General features: G+C 41.8%; 1 protein-coding gene across 4 annotated transcripts in view; it reads right to left on the bottom strand.

Moving 5' to 3' along the window:
* Window positions 1–19,285, bottom strand: part of SPEN (spen family transcriptional repressor) — a 78,906-nt gene extending 59,621 nt beyond the window's left edge. For 2 of the 4 annotated variants that reach the window (XM_090024826.1, XM_090024827.1), the window contains exon 1: window positions 19,018–19,284. In XM_090024826.1, the coding sequence (XP_089880952.1) occupies window positions 19,018–19,100 (83 nt within the window). In that variant the 5' untranslated portion in view covers window positions 19,101–19,284. Of the gene's footprint in view, window positions 1–19,017 lie in introns of all 4 variants that reach the window. The other 2 variants (XM_090024828.1, XM_090024829.1) reach the window with 2 other exon arrangements.
* Between the last annotated feature and the right edge of the window lie 965 nt (window positions 19,286–20,250).

Genomic DNA, 20,250 nt, shown 5'->3' with positions numbered 1-20,250 from the left:
TCGGCAGTGCCGTCACGGAGAATGCCGAGGCCATTTTTCTTTGGAGAGCACAACTCCACAAGTATCGCTGCACGAAGACAGGGGAAGACGCCATAGGGCACCCAGTCCGTCTCTCTGCCAGCGCAGGGCTGCAACTGAGAGCTGGAAACAGAAATCTCAGCCTCTTTTTTTAAGCGGCTAGATCCACGAGATTCAGGCGGACAAAGCTATGCTAATCCTGCTGTTCAGACGAGGAAGAGCAAATCCTCATTTGAACATTATCGGTTTGTACACTGCAGATCACACAGCCCTATAATCAAGCAGCTGAAATGTCTCTGGGCTCTTGGCATGGCTGCCGCGTGCGCGCCTTTCTCTCCCCGCTCGACTCTTCCTCCCGTGGCGGCGAACAATGAACACAGGTTGGGAAACGCTGCCCTCCGCCAATCCAGAGCGGCTTCTCCGCTCTTCCCTCGGGGCAGCGTGTCACGGAGACAAAGCCCTGCTGACTAGGGACGGAGGTGGCGGAGAAGCGCGGAGGCAGCAGTCTGCTGAAGTCATCCCTCCCTAAACAACTTCCTTTCGACAGCCCAGGAACAGGGAAATGCAAGACAGCCACAGGCTGCAGCCCCGGTTCGGTTACAGGGGGACCCTGCCACACCGGCGTTTTGCATTGCAATTGGCCATTTGCTTTCCCCGCAAATTAGACCTTTCACGCAACCGTTGGCTCTTTCACACCGCTTCAGCTATTCCCCAGTAAATAATCTTTAAACAAAGGGCAGCCTTTGAAGGGGCTGAGTGGTAAGAGACCCCTAGACAAATATTTAAATTAGGTCTTATTGTTTTATAAATCGGTAGCTCTCTAAAGACCTTTTTCTCATCTGCTCTTTTTCAGAAGCGGAAAGGGACCATCAGCTTTTACCGGGCAGTGACATGTCCCTCATTTCCATATACTTCTTAAATTATCTGCCCTCGTGCTCCGTGAGAGCTCCCAACAACTCTGAGGAAAGCACTGCGCCTCTTAAGGCCGTGACTATGTAACTGCAAAATCGTGGGCTGCAATTCCACCCCGATGCCTCAAACCCTCTTTACTCGTTCCCTTTAATGCCATTAGGGCATCGTGACACCCTACAGACCAACTCGTTCAGAGAGAGATGCGCTTTCCTAAGCTACAGCCTACTTTTTACTAGGACAGCTCATAGGTCTCTGAATGAGTCAGATCTATATATTGATGCCACACCGCCCTGGCTTCTTCCTAACTTCAGGCTGTTAGGACTAACACCTCTTGCCGTTTTTCGTAATGCTAAAATCCCATTTAGAGCTGACAATTTTTTCTTCTTTTGTTGCTGCAGCACTGGGTATCAACGGTGTTAACTTGACAAGAGATACAATTACAGCAGGACACTTCAACACCTGAGATGTCTTTGCGAGGCCCAAAGCCAAAAGCCGATACCTTTGGCAACCTAAGAAATGCAGCCTGCGCAATGCCTGGGCTGATTGGCCTTTTAAATTTATTATATAACTAACAAGCCAGGACCTGTGCCGTGCAATAAAGCACCCAGAGAATTGGAAGTTTTGTTCAGGAGTCTGAATTACAATTTTTTTTTTTTATGTTTATCTTTAAGCAACAAAATAATGGGACCTGAAATAACTGCCTATGCCCAGATGGCTAGGTCTGCCTTACATAATTTATAACTTTAAAGTAGTCCAAATATTTTATGTTAGATCCTGTGTTCTCTTTCATATTAACCAAAAAGTTAACAGTTACAGTCAGAGTAATGTAAGACACACTAGACTATAAAACAAGCTTATATAAAACTACTCCAATGGGGTTTTTTAGTACAGCTCCTTTAAGCTACAGTTTCTATTCATTTGAGTTCTGGGGGGTGCTTTGTTCAGCATGCATTAGTGCTATAAACTAAAGTATGCTCATATTTTGACCAGCAAAACATGTAACTATTGTTGATCAATATAAAGTTCTTAATCACATACCAGGAGAATAACCAAACCTCAAATAGAAGCACTGCCTCATAACCTCAACTACAGCTAAAAACAGGATCGCTGCTGACAACATGTTAGCAACCAAAGTAGCGCTTAAAAATTTTTAACTAGCAATGTAGGTAGGACATTCCCACCGTCTGAAGCACACAAAAGTTTTATCCTCATACACCTCTAAATAGCTTCCATCACCCACTGCTTGAGCCTCACAAAACCTGGAGGGACTGCATCTTCCTCTGTGTTGCACAGCACCTAGCACACTACACTCCTCTTGATTATGAGCACAACTATCCAATAATAAATACAAAATACGCCATATTAAATATTTCAAAAGCTGCACATGTACTTGCCCTATATATTTCAAACCATGTCATTTTACCTGATTTCATTTTCTGCATCTGAAGTTTAAAAAGGGATTACTACACCAAAAGTGGAACAAAACACAAAAGGCAGACACAGTGCTTAGGGTAGATGTGATCTCTTTTATTTGACCAACTTTAGTTTATTAGATTTTATTAGACTAAAGCTGGTCTAATAAAAGGGATCAATCATCTACCCAAAGAACCTTCCCTGCCTATGTCCTTAGATCAACACGGCTACAACCAACAACCCACAAAACATAAAAGGGTTTTTATACTTTCATTGTCACCTTGAGTCCAGAGTGGCACAAAATGCACTGTGTTGTGCATTACAGCTTCCTCAGACAAACACTCCCAATGGGATCACAGTTCAAAAACCCAACAAAATGTTCGGTGAGACACAAAATTTTGCAACAAGTAGGAAAGGACATGGGCACTTATGAAGAGCTATTTGTTACTGTAGTCCTGACGATCCAGAAAAAAAAAAGCTACTTGCTCACAGATTCATAAAAAGAAGGGAAAGAAAATCTAAAACAAACACGTGTGAGTCTCGAAGGTAGAAATTCTAACAAATATGGCTATCTATAAAGTAAATCGAGGATAAGGAGTAAATTATAAAAAGACTGGAAATGTGAAAGAAAAAAACAGCAGACTAAAAAGATTTAAAAAAACAATGGCTATAAATGGCTTTCAGAGAAAGGAGCAGCAAGGTAATATGTTAACAACAACCAAGCAGTCTTTTCCATCCCAGAGGTGGCTACATTCAGTGCTATGGAAGCAACTGCAACAGTAATAATAAAAAATAGATAAGCTATAAAGCACCAAGGGACTTTGAGATAAAAAATGGCATGAAAAAACACAAATTCAGTTGTCCATTAATATACTGTTACCCTTGGCTGAACTAAAAGGTTTCCCTTTAAGTTGCCTGAATTGCAAATGGTGAAACAAATACAGGACAGGTGTCAAGCAGAAGAAGCCATTCCCATTATCTTTTCTAACTTTTTGGACCAATGAAGTTTACTTCAGGCCCATGGGTCTCACTCGCTGATTCTTCTCTAGTTAAAAATGAGCTGAACGTCCCTTTAACATTGCAGAAAATTCTTTCCATATTATGAGTTTTTCTATACAAAGTATTGCACAGTTATTTTTCAAGCCTCTGTGTAACAATGTTTAAGTACTATTATGCAGTTCCTACTGGCCTGGAAAATATATTCCAACAGAAACCTCTGCGTTTTTGTACTGAGACCTCTGGTATTTCATGAAGGAGAAGGAAAAGGTTATGGTTTCTTTTACTGCTGCAAGACTCAGCTTTTCTTCAATTTCTAAATTAATCTCTAAATTGCTATTCTTACCATGAGCAATCTGAGCACTGTCAGATGTTATAAAAACAAAAATGCAGGATATGAAATACAAAGAGTGTGGAGTAATTTTTACAGTTAATGCCTGCATAAAACTTTAGTTGGCACTTTTATTAGCAAAACAGGATGTTTTAAAAATGTCTTTGTACCACACACATGCTGCCCCACTATTTTCAGAGACCCTCAAAACAAAGCCTGATTTTTCCCCCCCTCATATTAAACTCTTCAGCCAAAAACATTTCCATGGAATTTCTACAAGGAAAAATCCCAACAAGTTAATTATAAAACTATATTTCCAAATACGTACAAAAAGAAATGTTAGCGTTTCAACACTGCCTTTATCATCAGAGACCCAAATCTGAATTCCCTGCATCTTTGGAAAAGTATATTTCATACAAATGTCAAATAAATATTCAAGTAAATGTCATCTTCTGAATCCCATGGCTAAGCTATATAACACTGCTTCTCAGACTAATTTTGGAGTGGGTTATAATTTGTTAAATTAAAATTTACAATATAAAATGTAAAATTAAATGTAAACTTGAAAATGTGTTTCAAATAACTATGCAGAACTGAACTGATCAGCTTAAGACAGTGCTGTAAAATAAGCAGTGATGTTAAAGAGCCAGCAACAAGCAAGGCGAATTTATCCTTCTGTTCTAAACACTGGACGTTTGCCAAAAGCAAATGCAATCTGAAGCAAATTTCTGACGCATCTTGTCAAGGAAAACTTGAACATGTAAAACTAGTTTGTGGGTACAGATGCAGACAGCACCACTGTATAGTCATAGGAAAGTTGGGCTGGAAGGGACCTCATGAGGCCATCTAGTCTAGCCCCTGTTCAAGGCAGGATCATCCCTGATGAAAGCAAGCATTTGTTCAACCTGCTCTTGAAAATTTCTAGAGATGGAGACTGATAACATCTCTAGCTAGCTTTTTCTGATGCTTGACCACTCTCAAAGAGTTCCTCCTAATCTCCAACCCAGATTTCCTCTGCTGCAGATAGAGGCCATTGCTCCTAGTCCCATCCCCTATGGCCACAGACAAAAGTGAATCTCCATCCTCTCCATAATCATCCTGCAGGTATTTGAAGACTGTTATCAAACCCCTCCCCCGGGTCTTCTCTTCTCCAGACTGAATAACCCTAGTTCTGTCACTGTTGTCAAAAGACATCTTCCCAGGCCTCTAATTAATGTCTGTCACCCTCCGATGGACTCTTTTTAATCGAAGTATGGGGCTCAAAACTGGACACAGTAACTCCAGGTAAGGCCTCACCACTGCTGAACTGAGTGGAAGAATAAACTTCCTTTAATTTGCAAGTGATGCTTCTGTTAATACGACCCAGGATGCTGTTGGGTTTTTTCCTGCAACAAGAGCACATCATTGGCTCATTTAGCTTATGGTCCACAGCAACCCCTGGTGCCTTCCCTACTGTGGCCTAGCCAGTTATTCCCCAGCCTTCATATATTCCATCCCAAGTGTCACACTGCACTTGACCTTCCCAGGTTTGATCTGGTTGATTGTGGACCACTGTTCCAGTCTATCCAGGTCATGCTAGAACCTAGTCCTGCCCTCCAGCGCATCTGCACCTCCCCTCAACTCTGTGTCATGTATAAATATGCTAAGTGTGCACTCAGTCCTAATACTGGACCCAGGAGACCCCTGGGGAAACCCCACTTGATTCATTGTGTTGGCTTGCCTCATTTCCCGCGGCTACAAAATACACTGAAGACAGCTAAAAATACACTCAATTCTTTTCTAATATTATCCATCCCTGTGAGCAATCCTTGCTGCCACAGCAACAGTAGGTAACCAAAGTAACCACATGTGGGAGTGGTGAGGAACTACATGGTCACCAAAGGAAAGGTCCCTCTCACTTTGGCTCATGCAATGTAAGGCTTTGATAAAACCCTGCTCTCATTTTGTCAGCACACCACACAAGAAGTAAAGTTACTCATATTATGAGAACTTTATTGGTCAGGTTACGGTGTGTGATCAGACTGCATGACGGCAATGATTCTGAAAAGGGCCTTCATTGCCATGTTCCTATTAGTTTCCAACTATCAAGACTCCCACCTAGCAATCTTCTTCCAACCCCTACTCCAAAATGTTCTTGAAGTGATCTTTATTGACTCCTCAACCTCTAGCAAAAACAAGTTTTTCCTCTGTTTTCCTCCCAGCAACAATGATGCTTCAGGGAGTCTTCAAACTTCAGCAACAATTATTATTATGAAAATAAATTAAGATGATTTGTGGGACAAGCTGAATCCTTCATGCAGCTTTCCCACTTCTTTCAACTTCCGTAAGTAGCCTTTGCACACTTCCCAAAGTGCAGCATGGGTGCAAATGGTTGAGCAGACCCAGAGGAAGGATTTAGTAGAAGTCACTTCAGGTGGGCATAATAGAAGTGTCTTGGGCAGTTTCTCAGTTTACACTACTATGGAACGTGTCATTCTGGTAATCCACCTTCCAGCCCTTTACCTGGCCATTTCCCTATGCTAGCCTCTTGCAGGCAATAGCCCAACTAAAAGAAACTGTGCTAGTGACAGAGGACACCCATTTTTATCACATCACTGTAAACAGCGGTGTCCTGCCTACACCATAACATGTCCCATCAGAGGTGTGTTAGCGGAGCATTTAAAAAGAGCCAGCATAGATAAAGTCATTGATATCCTCGGCATCCACGTGGGACGTGCTAAATACCTTTTTGGCAGTTAGAACATCTGTGCTGAACTCTGTTTTCACTTTTAGCTTTTCAAATCACTTTTAAGGCATCAATCCAGGACTTGTACTAGGAGTAGTGCTAAGTCGGCATTTGATGGGTTTTGGTTGTACTTGTGTTGCAAAGTCACCTTCTTGGTGGAATGGAAAGCTTTTAGAGATGTGATTATACATAAAAGGAGACAACTGATTACATCCATGGTTAGAATAGTAAAAGCTTTGATGCTGTTTGATCATAACAGGGTGGGGAGGGTGCCAAAAGATTTTTTTTCCAAGCCAAGAAATGCTGCTTTGCGTCACAAAAAAAAAACTTGCTTTGGTGGACAACAGAAGGTGTGGAGGACACACTAAACTCTGTCATGCCTCTCTGCTAACTGCACTAAAATAAACCTCATGTGAAGCAAGACAATGAGAAAAGTTAACAGGCATCTAGGAGTAGGTTTCAGGTATTTAATTTTTGGATTCCTCTTCTCAAACAAAGACTATGTTGAATGCCTGCATTAAGAAATCTGCAGTTTCTTTTCAGAGGAGGCACTGTAAATAAGTTATCAGAGCAAAGCAACCAACTCTCAGCTCTACTCCATTATGGGCTTGTCTATATTACTGCAGCAGCAGATCCTAGCACTTAGTCAAGGGACTGGGATGGGAGTCCCCAGGCATGCTCCAAACCAGAAACACATGAAGGAGGCTGCCCGAGGGCTCACCCCTCTGTACTACTCTAGCCCTTGTTCTCTGGCAGTCCTGAAAGCAACTGCTGGGCATAAACCAAGAGCAGACGCTGTTCAACCTCCAGGTTTCCAGAACGTCTGCAGCCCTGATGGAATGCTTGGGTCCACCGGTACCACGACATGCTGCTACAGCAGCATAAGCCAACCCTCCATTTAAGTCACTTAAGGTCTCCATGCTGTAAAGGGAATAATGCTGCTTCTGTAGTTTTGTAATATGCTCAGGTTTTCAGTTAAAAGGCATTAAAAGAGTAGCCTTTTGGGCAAATGCAACAGCTGCAGTTCATGAACCCAAGTCCCTTACCCACAAAAAGAAACCTGTGCGCACACAGTTTGAGTATTAAAATTTATTTTACTGTTTTATAAATATGCTTTTCCTATATCAACAGCTTTCCCCCCCCCCCACACACACACACACAGTCTCAGCCATAGGGACTGTCTTGTGACAACCCACATGACCTCTAGGATCAAAACACCCAGGTCAAGAAAGGCTAAAACTGAATGGCAAGATAAGCATCTCCAATTCCCTGAATGGAAGGAGTGCTACCCTGAAAAGCTGGTTTGGTCTTTCTGGTCAGTGTTTTGCAATTAGATGCACTAACCTTTTTTAATTACATAAAGATTATAAGTTAGTTCACATGCTGGGACTACATCAAAACAGGAAACAGAAGATGAATTCTGATGCAATGAATTTAAGTGGAGATGCTAGTGCAGATGTACAGTAATAACTTCTCATAAGAATCCATGTGTTATGTACTGTAAACTTATGCAGTAAAGTTTTGACTGCATAGAATACACAGGTACACATCATCGCTACCTGTAACATCACAGGAGCTCAGCAAATGATAAATGCCCCAACACATCATTTTCTGCACACACAGAAAATAGCGTGCCCATCTTTGTGTGTATACAAATCTCCATGACAGCAGGACTTCACATGCAGGACAAGGTTCATAAAGTGTTAACACAAAACATACTTGAAAACACTGCAATATGGAAGTCTGTGAAGGTGCCTTGAAGCAAGTTGATTAATGCATGCATTTTAAAAGATTTTATCTGAACAAATAGGAGTCTTGGCAGATTTTCACTTGCCCTCAACACTTCACAAAAATATCTAATTTCAGAGTGTTTTGGGTCATTAAGTATATAACTACAATTTCACTGTTTCAGTCTTTTCAGAATAATTCACATTTGTAACAAAACACTGTGATTCCACAAAAGTCAAACTGCACTGCAAAAGTTTTGACTGCATTGTACAGACAAGCACAGATGGATAAAGCACAATAAACATAAAGCTGTAGATTTCTCTCCATTTTTTTTTAAATGATTAGGTATGCTGGCTCTGCTGTAACCATCACAATTACACTGCATCAACCTGAATTAGCCTGAAATTTTAATTAAATAGCTATTCTTTACTTTCTAGCCTAAACATTTGTGTAGCTCATTTCATTGCCATGGTGACTCGAAAGAGTCACCACAGTGCTGTGCAGTGGCTTCATTGCAGTTTTTCAAATGGAGCCATATTAGTTTGGGGAAGCATAAATTGATTTAGTACATGAAAAACCATCTAAATGAAAGAAGCTAGGTAGAATTGTTTTTATTTTTTCTTTGTATGAGGGTTTTTTTTGTTTTTTGTTTTTTAATTAAAGGCTACTTTCCATCATTCATAACAGTAGGGGAAGTACCTTTATGTGACAAATCGAGTTTTATTCACTGCCCTATATGACTGTTTCCTTGCTGAAATTAGCAGCTTCTTTGAACAGGTCAGTATAGGAATGGCTGTCAACGACTGCACGGGCACCAGGACAGTGTGGCAGTATGTCCTGTACCATTTCAGAGCATTTTCAGTGGTACTAGCAGCCATGAACACCAGGATTTGCAGACTTATTCCAGTCACCGGTTCTGAAAGTTCATCTGCGGACATTTCACTAATCTGAACTCAGACCGTTTCCCCAGTCCTCAGGAACAGTTCATAACCAACATGTACTCCTTCAAAGTACTACTTCCAAGCTAGGGTCGCTAGCCAGCTCTGATGCTGCTCCTACCAGCCCGTCATCCAAATACAGACAGGCCCAGCAGAGGATGTTGAGCTGCAGCTAACCAACTAGCAGGATATTATTGAAAATAACCCATCTGTCACTCCAAAGGACCAATTAAGCTCCTTCTATGTCTATTCAGATAGGATTTTTAAAAGCCCTTTGGTGGGCAAGTTCCAGTGATTTACAGCCATGCACATTGCTGGGGCAATACAGTCTGATCAACACTGCAGCTTTAGCGAGTTGTGGAAAGTCACTTAAATAAAAACTAGGTTCTTATGAAAATGTGTTTGTCTGTATTCTTCTCATTAAAAAAATGTTCACGTGGGCATAGAGTCATCTTTTCAGACAGACTGATTTGGGGAAAAAAATGGGGCTGAAAGATCAAAATGGTATCCAGTCCATCCCCCTGCTCAGTGCAGTGCGAGCATCTAAAATTTAGTGCAATTCCAGGCTTTATTACACACACAATTTTCTGCCAACATTATTAGAAACTGTGTACAGCAGATATTTACATTTGCAAAAGAACAGATAAATAAAAAACTGAATTAAAATCTGATTTAACTAAGACATTATTACCATCAGCTTGCGTGCGATAAGAAACTATCTGATGAAAAGGACTTCTCCAGAGCCAATATCTGATATACAGAACACTAATTTTAAAATCATTGATACAGTTTAAAGTAGTTGAAAGAGATTCCACTTTTGAAAGTGCATCTGATTTGACATCTATCATCCAAGTAATGAAAACCTGGTAGGAATCCAAGTCAGGTTCTTAATCGTGTGGCATACCACCATCCTCTGCAAAATTGAGGTAAAGAAGCCTCTAAAACAGAGTTTAGTAGTCTCAGTCTACAGGGACAAGTTCATGGGGATGGTTTTATGGATGATTTTATAGGATGATACTGGGGATCAACTATTATTACTGCCAAATAGCTCCATAAGCAATTAATCAACCTGTTTTGAAATGGGTTGGGCAGTTCCAACTCTTTGATCAGACTGGTGTTTTTGAGTAAGATATATTTAGCCCATCTCACAAAAAAGAAAGGAAAAAACGTAGGTTATAACGTGTACAAAAATATAATTATTTTAAGCAGTGGCAAAATGAAGGCAAATCAAGTGAATGAAAACATGTCTCTTCTGCTCTTGAAAGAAGTCTAGATCTTTCCACAGAAGCTACTAAAATAGGTGGCTTTCTCCTAGTTTATGGAAGAGCGAGGTACATGCAACTCTTTGCAAATGCAAAAAAAAAAAAATCCAATTCAAATGGACTGTAGGTTGCAGGATTCCCCCAGTTCTGCACCAATCTGGAAAACCTAGCCCCAAGACAGTGCAGGAGTATGAGAAAGGAAAAAATTGGGTGCCTATAACCAAGTAGAAAGGCATAGTCCCAGGAGTTTTGGGAATGTATACTTCACTTCATTTCAGATACTGCTTTCATCCTTGTAATTTCATTCTGTTAACAGATTAATTTTCACTTGTCTTGCACTTTGGGTATGCTGTAAGTTTATTCTTTAATGTTGTGCCATCCGTTTTGAACCGCCACTAGGTCTTGCTTAGTCCCATGAATGTCTCTTTAATACTTTATTCCTTTATTGAGATGAGAATTCCATGTGACAAGATTTTCCATACCACAGGTTGCAGTTGCACAATAAGTGTCACAAGTTTCAAAACGATTATTACACTGTTTATATAAAAAGTAGTAATTACACCTTAAAATATCAGTGCAAAGCTGCATCAGTGAAGTTTGACTGAGGCTCACCAAAATCAACATTAACGAGGATCATCCACAGAGAGAAGACTGAGAACGTTTCAAGAGAACAGGAAGGTGGAATGTATACAGCTCCGCCATTTTGTAGCATGATGTAAAACCGCAGCGGTGTTAACAGTAAAAGTTAGCAAGCTTTTTGTTAACCCAGTTTACAAACAAGAACTTTTGCCTAAATCCCAAGAACCCACAATCTATAACTATTCTGTGCAAGTAAGCCACCGAGTGGTTGCACAATGTCTGCTTTCCCATCTTCAAGATGGCACGTTTCCCTAGAATTATTTATTGGCCTTCTGAAAAGGCAGCTAAACTCAAATCATATTACAGCGATTAATCCCATTTTCTAGTTTACTCTTTTTCATTTAAAAAAATATTTTCCTATACTGTTTCTTCAGTTCTGGTCTGAGAACACTGAAAAAAAAAATCTCACAAGTAATCTCTCCCCAGTAATGAGCACACTGAGGATTCACCAGACTGTTTGGAAAAAAATGGATTATTTTGACTTTAGAAGTGGATTAATTAAAAATGAGTCCTAAATTGTTTTGGAAAAAGTGATGGTGCCAAGAGTTACGTGGTTGCATAATTATCCAAGTCCCTGATGGATGCAGCTTCTCTGACACATCAGTCTTTGGGAGCGTACTGCAACACTTGAGATGACTCAGATACAGATAGCCCTCTTCAAAGTGGATGAAAAACGCTCTCATACAGCCCAAAGTCACTAGAGTAACTGCTACATGCTCTGGTCCTCGAGCACAAAGTTACACGCATCACAACACAACGTTACAAGCTGGAATTTCAAATTAAAAAGCGTACAGGTGCGTGATTACATATCTGGCCTTTTCCCCCTGTTATGCTGATACAGCTTAACCAGAAGGATTACTTGTAATGTAGTGCTAATAATTCAATATTTCTTGGGGTTATGTTTCTGCTTTTGCTGTTACGATTTCCAGTACTGCAGAAAGCCACTGAACACATACCAACTCTCCCAATGTATGTATAACTAGAGATTACTCCACCTTTTATCACCGAGAGAAATAAGTGTCTTTTACTTGCACATAATTATTTTAACTAGTCTGATCTACCTCCCCTCCCCACCACAACCCTTGCCTTCAGTTTTTAAGTCCATGTGAATGTTACTGCTCCCCCTAGGTGCTCATGTCAAACTGCATTGTTTCAACACGTGTTCCTTCCTATTTATTACCACAAATCTAGCTAACGCAACATCAAATCCTAGTGAAGACTATGCGGTTCATGGTTTCCACACATGAAAATCAGGCAGAACTAAACACTAGGGGGAGCCTACGATTTACCTTGACCTGCAAACTTGCAATTTTAATGCAAATTGCCTTGTCCTAACCAGCGGTTTACCTTGTGTGAACTAACACAAGAACCTACATTTTTCTTAAAAAAAAACAAAAACAAAAAACCTAAGAGCCTAGCCTGGCCACATCTTCAGACAGCAAGGCTATATGCGAAATAACTTTACACCAATTTACACCCAGTGGGAAAAACACAACAATATTTCACCATCTTAACTTGAAAAATTGTCTTAATATCTATACATTGCCCAAGAAATTTTAACTTGCGTTAAAGCATCTCCATAAACAAGTCATGACAAAAACCACAAAAGAACCCAAACGCTGTAAGATTCCTACAACCCAACCAAGTATATCAGCATTTAGGAGTTTTGTCCTGTTTTGTCAAAAACATATCACTAAAACATGCGCCTTTCTTTTTAAATGACCAAGAAACACACATCAGTAATAACACAAAGTGTCTTGTAACCCTGTTTCCAAGAAACTTAAAGCACAGCAAAAATACTAAAATGAGAGTTAGAAACCATCATTGAAGTGATAACAAATCATGAAGTCATAAATGTGTGTAAAGAGGGCCTGTGAAAAGCATGACTTAGGCAGCTCACTGGATTATAATAGTAACCGTGGTTGCTCTACAAAAATTCTCTTACAACAGCCAAGGATATAAAAATGCTTTATGGGAGTTTAGTCCAGATTTGGTGTTCTTTGCAGCTTTTCATTACTTTGAAATAATAATTCATAGACACTTCTGTGGCCAAAGAGTTTGGAGTCCACATGTTGAAACCTCAACTGGATACTAAGCTCTAGAGCAGCCTGAGGATTCACGGACCCCAAGTAGTTGGGAAGCATTCCTCAAAATGAGCCCGTCTTGGGGAAGAAGCGGGTGGTTCCAGACAAAACTGCTCTATAGCATTCGCAACAGTCGGAAGAGAAGTTTAGAAATCTGTGAATAGATGCACAATGAAGAACAGTTTAGAAAGTGAAAGGTCATGTGTGAAACGGCACTGGAGCCAGTATGTTTCACAGTATTACATTCATACGAAGTTCCTGTTGATGAGGGAGGGGGAATGAGACACCTACTCACACAAGGGCTACTACTTCTTAAGGCCCTGGACTGAAACTCCGGGAAAAAGTTGGATTCAGCTCCTGCCTACCAGACTCCTGTGACTCACTAGGATATTCATGTCATCATCTGGCTGCACCAGCTCACCACCTGAAAAATAGGGATCATGCTTCCTTTCTCCAATCTGGGCCTGTTTTCTATATTCACAATGTGGGTTCTCTGGAGCCAAGATTGTCTTGCTACGTAAACATACAGGGCTCATCATAACTATGCCTTGATATTGCCCCAGGATTTCAGGCATTAATGAAGTGAGGCATGGTTGTTGCACCCTTGGTCTTATTCCCTCCATACCAAGAAAGTCCCTGCTTAGAAAGTATAAACAAATGTATGACCATGCTTCATCAGTTTAAAAAATATATTATCCAAATATGAACATCATTAGAATTCACTATATAGCCTCATTTTTGTGCACTCCTTGGGTATTAATTCTGGATAAAAATGTTTCATTTTATTCTGAATGCAGAGTTCATTCAGTGGGAGGATTCCCAAGTTGCATTCGAATTTATAAACCCCAAACGACTCCTAATTATAAGCAACAAAGTTACTTTTGCAGACCTGGGAACATGCTTTTCCCAAGACTTCTACTAGAAAAATGTATTAAATCAAAGTATCATTAAGGGCTCTCTAAATGCAACTGCAGAAAATGTTATTTTCTTATTTAACCACTCTGAGCCAGTGTGCATGGGGACCAGATCTGCTTGCTTTCTACCAAAGCAAAATTCACACTTCTCCTAGCAGACTAGACCCCATACTGTGACTGGAGAGCTGGATTCTCCTCTGCCCCACGCACCATCCACTCAAATACCCACCAGCCTCTGACTGCATAACCAGCTTTGTTATTGGCTACAGTGCAGGAACCAGAAAGCACACAGCTTAATTTTAGGCTCCCAGAGTGAATTTCCACTGCTGGCCATCAGACAAAACATTCTGTTGTAAAATGAGCAAACACAATGTGGAAGTAACTGAAAAAAGTATGGCACCTCCACAGTGCCACTTTTACAAGCTGACGCCTAAGAAGGCAGCCATATTTTAAAAGGTATGAGATGTTACCATAATGGCTTCTACTGTGCTTTGTTCTAAAAATAAATTGGAGGAACACAAAGCCAAACATGTAGAGGAGTTATCTTGTTTGGCATTTTCAATTTTAATTTTTTAAAATTAGACCATCTTTATTCTTAAAACTCAGTCTTTTCTGTAAGAACCTCTTACCACTACAGAAGAGTAATACCCCTTCCCCCCAAAGATACCATAAGAAGATAAATCCAGCCTTTTTTTTCTTCATAAGAAATCACATGATTTCTTATAAACAAAAAAAAGTCTGGATTTTTTTTTTTTTTTTAAATCTAAAGTGACAATTGTTAAAAGCCCAAGGAGGATCTGGATAAATGAATGGGGGTTGGGAAGGGATGGAAAGCTAGCACTTGTTCTTGGGATAAATGTTGCTATATTTAGTCTCCTTGTTCTTTCTCCAAGCTGCTGAGCGTCTGTTTCAATAATGGTGAATGTTCCCCCCCAATCATTGAAGATTACAATAATTAAAATGAACCCAAATTATTGCAATCAGGAAACACCTTCAATTGCAACTAAATACTGTTTTAATGAACATTAAGTTCTAACATCAAAGATCGTAACATGATAGATGAAGTAATACTATTTTAAGAATGAGTTTCCAATTCATTGTCCTAGTCGGATTAAAATGTTTCAGGATCTAATGCAGTTTTTAAAATAAGTCTGAGATGCAACAGAAAGCCTTTTTTTTTTTTTTTTTAAACAAAAAAAGTTTTTTACATCAATAGTTTGTATGTTTTTAAATCCTTAATCTACATGACAAGCAGATACTATACCGTCTCAACACACACAAGGACACCCACTTTTAAATCTGGGTGCAATTAATCATTCACCCACCTCTTGAGAGAGGCACAAAAACATGTACAGAAAAAAAGGCTTTCAAACCTGGGAAGTCTGCGGACACAATACATCCTGCACACGCAAGTCAGGCACACTTGATACCAACTCCGATATTCTCCTCCAATTAAAAAAAAAAAAGCCAACAGTATTTTTACCAAGTAATCTCACTTCAATTTACAGAAAACAAAACTGCATCTTAATTGAGTCACACAGACATGCCATAAGAAACAATTACTACAAAGCACTTTTGTCTTTCATCTGGGTAAACATCCCTTCCTACAACGTGAAGGAAGAGACTGCACCAAAGTGAGAAATTTCCCACAGTAACAAGTTAATAAAAATGAAAACATCTCCCACTCGGAGTACACTTATTGCGCCTTTAAGGCCTAACAGATTGCCTTTTTTCCCCACAACTCAAAGTTTAAAGTTTTAATTTAGCACATGAGATGGCATCATAGCAAAGATTTTAACTGCACGTACACTAACATGGAAGCTGCAATATATTTCAGGTCTCAACCAAAAAAATACCATGTAGATTCAGGTTACCAACTGATACAACCAAAAGGTAGCAGGCATTCATGCTTTAATGCTAGATTTTGAAAAATCTGCTTTTCTACTTGTATAATGCTGCTGGGTCACCCTCTTTGCATATCCTTTACCCAATTCTCAGATTGGGGGATGGGTGGGAACTTGATGTAGCCAAGATCAGCTAAATCTGAAAAGAGTTTTGCTCCAAACTAAAGAATTGTTCTTTCCAAGAAACCAACCTTATACATTACATATCCAAGCTCAGGCAGTTGCCTTTCATATGTATATGCCCAACACAGCTAAGCTCCTGCCACAATCAAACAGGACTGCAATACAATTATTGTGTAACTTGTCCCTTCCCCCACTCAACTACCCAACATACAAAGAAAGCTTTGCTCTATTGTCCACATACAGTACCTGCAATGATCCTTCCCTAAGTGAAACTTGATTCAACAGATACTTACTTAGCCATTTTAAACAACAAATATCTAGCAATTTAGACAGCTGGAAAAGCAGGAAAAATGCTGTTTTTACCTTTGTGTGCAATGTATTAGTACCTGGAGTCACAGCCAAACATTCAGATTTCTATACCCCTGATCACTACTACTAGTTTCTTGCATATGTACATTTAGGGGGGGGGGGAAAAAAAAAAGCTTTTTTTTTTTTAAGGAACCAGCAAAAGAAAAAACCTGACATTTTTTAAGCAGCAAGTGATGCAACCCCTTTCACATTCCCCTCAAAGCCAGCAATCAAGATCCAGAGTGGTAAAACAAAACAAAAAAAGGCAATGAACTGTTCAGATTCTACCATTTTCCTACATCATCTCTAAGCAACACTACCATGGCAACTTTTTTCCTGCTTTAAAAATGTCTTGGGGGAAAAACGGGTGGCCATTAAAATAAATAAATAAATAGGTAGGTAAGTAAATAAATAAATAAATTCACTTTCATTTCATACTTCCTAGTTAAGTTCAATCATGTTTCAAACTAACAGGTTACTCTAGGGCATACATTCAAAAAAGAAAGGTGTGTGCATGTGTCTTTTATAATAATCTTTGATCGCATATCTAAGATTACAGTTCACACAGAACCTTGTTACTTTGAGGAAGAGTAACCTTCTGTATCTACAGTTCGCTCCAAAAATAAATAAATAAATAAAATAAAATAAACGTGTGATTAATATTAATCTATGTAATTAACGATCAAGTTCTCTCAGCCAGAAGGATGTATTCCCCTAGTTTACATAATGGTAACAGACCTGCATGGCTAAATTTCACTGCTACTCTGAGTAATTACCCTGCTTGTAACTAGTTTAACCTTTTTAAGATGCATTTACATAACACAGACAATTTGAATTTGACTGCAAGTCCACAATTCCCAGATATGTCTCGACCAATGGGTTTCGGGAAAAAAAAAAAAAAAATTGGATCTAAAGTGGCTGTGCCTTTCTGCGTACGCTCACTACTCCCGGTTTCTTGACGTGCTTTCTTTCCACATTTCGGAGCACGCCTTTAACTCCCCATAGTTGGGATTTGGGAGCCTGGAGAACTCTTGCTACGCAGCTCCTGCTGCTGCTGCCTGCCTTTGCCAAGCCTTCTCCTTTCCCCACCTCCCTCTGTGCAGGCAGATCTGCTCTGCTTTCCCACAAACTGGGTCCTAGCCGCCATTTTAGAAAGTCATTCACACAAGCCAGACCGCTGCACCCATCCACCACTTGAAACAGAAATCTCTCCTTGAATGCTTCCTCCTCCTTCCCTCCCCCAGCCTCGGGAGTATAAGAGGGCCCCACAAAAAAGCAGGCAAATGTCTCTTGGATCCAGAGCTGCCCAGGGACAAGCCTGGCTGCATGTCACCCACCCGCATATGCTGCAATGCACGCGTCTGCACATTTGTGCATGTGAATTTCCCAGCCCCTGAAGCCCATTGCAATGACAAGGCGCAGACACCCAGTAGGCGACTGAGGACGCTATGCTTGCCTGCACTTTTGCATTTTGCCTGCATCTACTCCAGGCGAAGGCATTCAAATGTACTCCTTCTCTTGCAAATGAGCAAAGGGTAGGACCAGACCGTTTCTTTAGTCCCCCCGGCTCAACCTCAACAACCCCATGTGTGAGCCTGGGTTCAAGTCACGTACCCTTGCCTTACCCACCACGGATGTGAAATAACGAGAGGCCCTTTACCAGCGGGGCTTCACCTCACTCCACCTAGCTTCTCCTGATTCCCTTGCCTTACTCACGACTGATGCGAAATAATGAGGCCCTTTACAGTGGGGCTTCACCCCACTCTGCCTAGCTTAAACGGGTGCAAATGAGCTTCCTATGCGCAACCCCCTGATCATAAGCAGGCAGGCTCTTTTCCAAGATGAAGATTGAATCTCTTTAGAGCAAGCAACCACCAAAATAATCAATGATCCTCCATTTATAAAGCCACAAGGCAGCTCTACTGCTCCTTCTTCCATTTCCTAGTCCAAGGTCCTCATGTCTTAGTAACTGAGTCTAATTTTTTTTTCCCATAATGACTCATTATTAAGGACGCTCCGTCATTTTCGTGCACGGCAGAAAGATTCAAAAGGAAGCCGAGCACAAGAGGCAATCCCGGCAGTTTAAAAATGCTCCCTTCAAACTTTTATTTCGTGCTTCCTGACACGTTCCCAATGTTTGTCAGTCTCAGTTCCCAAAAAATAAAAAAATGTTCAAAAAAAAAAAAAAAAAAAGAGCAGCATTGAATTTCTCACCCAGTTTCATCTCCTCAGATAATTTAAAAAGGAAAAAAAATTTTTTTTTTAAAAAATCAGGAAGACAGCAGGGGAACTAAAACCATGCAGAAGACAGGTGCGGAGGAGGGCAGGTGTTTTGTTTTGTTTTTTTTTTTACAGACAAAAAATTAAAAAAACAAGGATCTCTCTCCCCCAGCGCGGAGTCCAGCAGGATAGGTCCCAAATGGCGCGTTTCTTAAGGCGGGGGATGCCAAACCAAGCGGTTTCCTTCCAGCCTGGTTTTTTCTGCCCCTCTCTCTGCTCCACAGCCAGCCCCACCACAACCTCCTTCCTTGCGAGACGCGCCGAGATAAACACATAGCTCGGCACAAGGACGAGAGACACGAGAGAGAGACGGGATGATCCGCAGCGAGGACGGCCGGGCCCGCGGGCAGAGGTGCGCTCCGGTCTGCGGGACGGCGACGGGGCCCCCCCGCCCTCACTCACCGCTTGAAGTGCTCGATGATCTTCTCCTCGCGCACATTCTCCGGTAAGTTGCCCACCCAGAGGTGCCTGGTTTCCCGGACCATGCTGCGTGCCCCGGACAGTGCCCTAGCGCCAGGAGCTGCCTCCCCCCGCGGTGGCGACGGGCACCATGCCTTGGGCCCTGCTCCGGGCTGCGGCTCCCCTCCCCTCCCCCCTCGCCTCTCCTCTGCTCTGCTCCGGCCGGCGGCTCCCCGGCAGCGGCAACGCGGCGCCCCTCGTCCGCCTCCTTCGCCCGCCCGCCCGCTCTGAGGCTGCTGCTGCCCTCGCCGCGCTCGCGGACCGGCCCGCGCATGCGCACGCGCACACGCACACCCGGGGGAGGAGACGAGAGCGAGGCCTGCTCCCGGCTCATGCGCACACGGGGGGAACGAGGCCCTCTCCCAACGCTGCCTGGGCTCCCCGCACATGCGCACACGGGGGCAGAGGGGACTACATGCGTGCGGCGAGCGCGGCTTGTTTTTCCACACGGCTCGCTTCCTCCGGCCGCTGCGCATGCGCACGCCCATCCGTCTCCCCCGCCCCCTCCCATGTTGCTTTCTGCCATTGGGGAGCACGTTGGGGGTGCAGGGGAGAGAGCCCCTGGCACACCTGGGGTGCCTGCCGTGGAGGGCTCGTCGTTGTCCTCTGTCCATACGAGGCCAGACGCCTTTAAATAAAAGGAAAACAAATACGTGCCCATGTCTACAGCTAATAATCTGAGCAGATCTAATCAAAGATCCCATTTATCCAAAGCACCTTGTCTGCCTACGTCTAAGATAGGGCGGCCATCATAGAGGGTCTTCCCATTGTCCTCTGTCTGTACGAACCCCAGCACCTTTGTGTCTTCTGGTTTTCTCTTGAAGAAAGAGCACGTTTTTCTCTTTGAGAGAAAAAGAGAGGACATAAAAGGCACCCGCTTTCGTGTCAATAGAGGCCAACTAGACTGTCCTCTATGACGCCCGCTCTACCTTAGACATAGGCAGACAAGGTGCTTTGGATAAATGGGATCTCTTTGATTAGACCAGCTCAAATTATTAGGTCACAGACGTAAGCAGACATGGTGCTTTGGATAAATGGGATATCTATTCATTAGACCAACTCAAACAGTTGGAAAAATTCTCCTTAGCAAGCTTTCGGGTTTAAAAACCGTTTGCCAGGCTGAAGAAACGTCACCATGGCACGCCATCTGCGGAGGCCAAATGCAGGATGGTTTTT

The sequence above is a fragment of the Crocodylus siamensis genome, chromosome 12 (assembly GCF_052110815.1).
Source record: "Crocodylus siamensis isolate JL-2025a chromosome 12, ASM5211081v1, whole genome shotgun sequence".
Lineage (NCBI taxonomy): Eukaryota > Metazoa > Chordata > Crocodylia > Crocodylidae > Crocodylus > Crocodylus siamensis.
The sequence above is the reverse complement of the archived record's forward strand: the minus strand, read 5'-3'. Positions and strand labels throughout refer to the sequence as shown.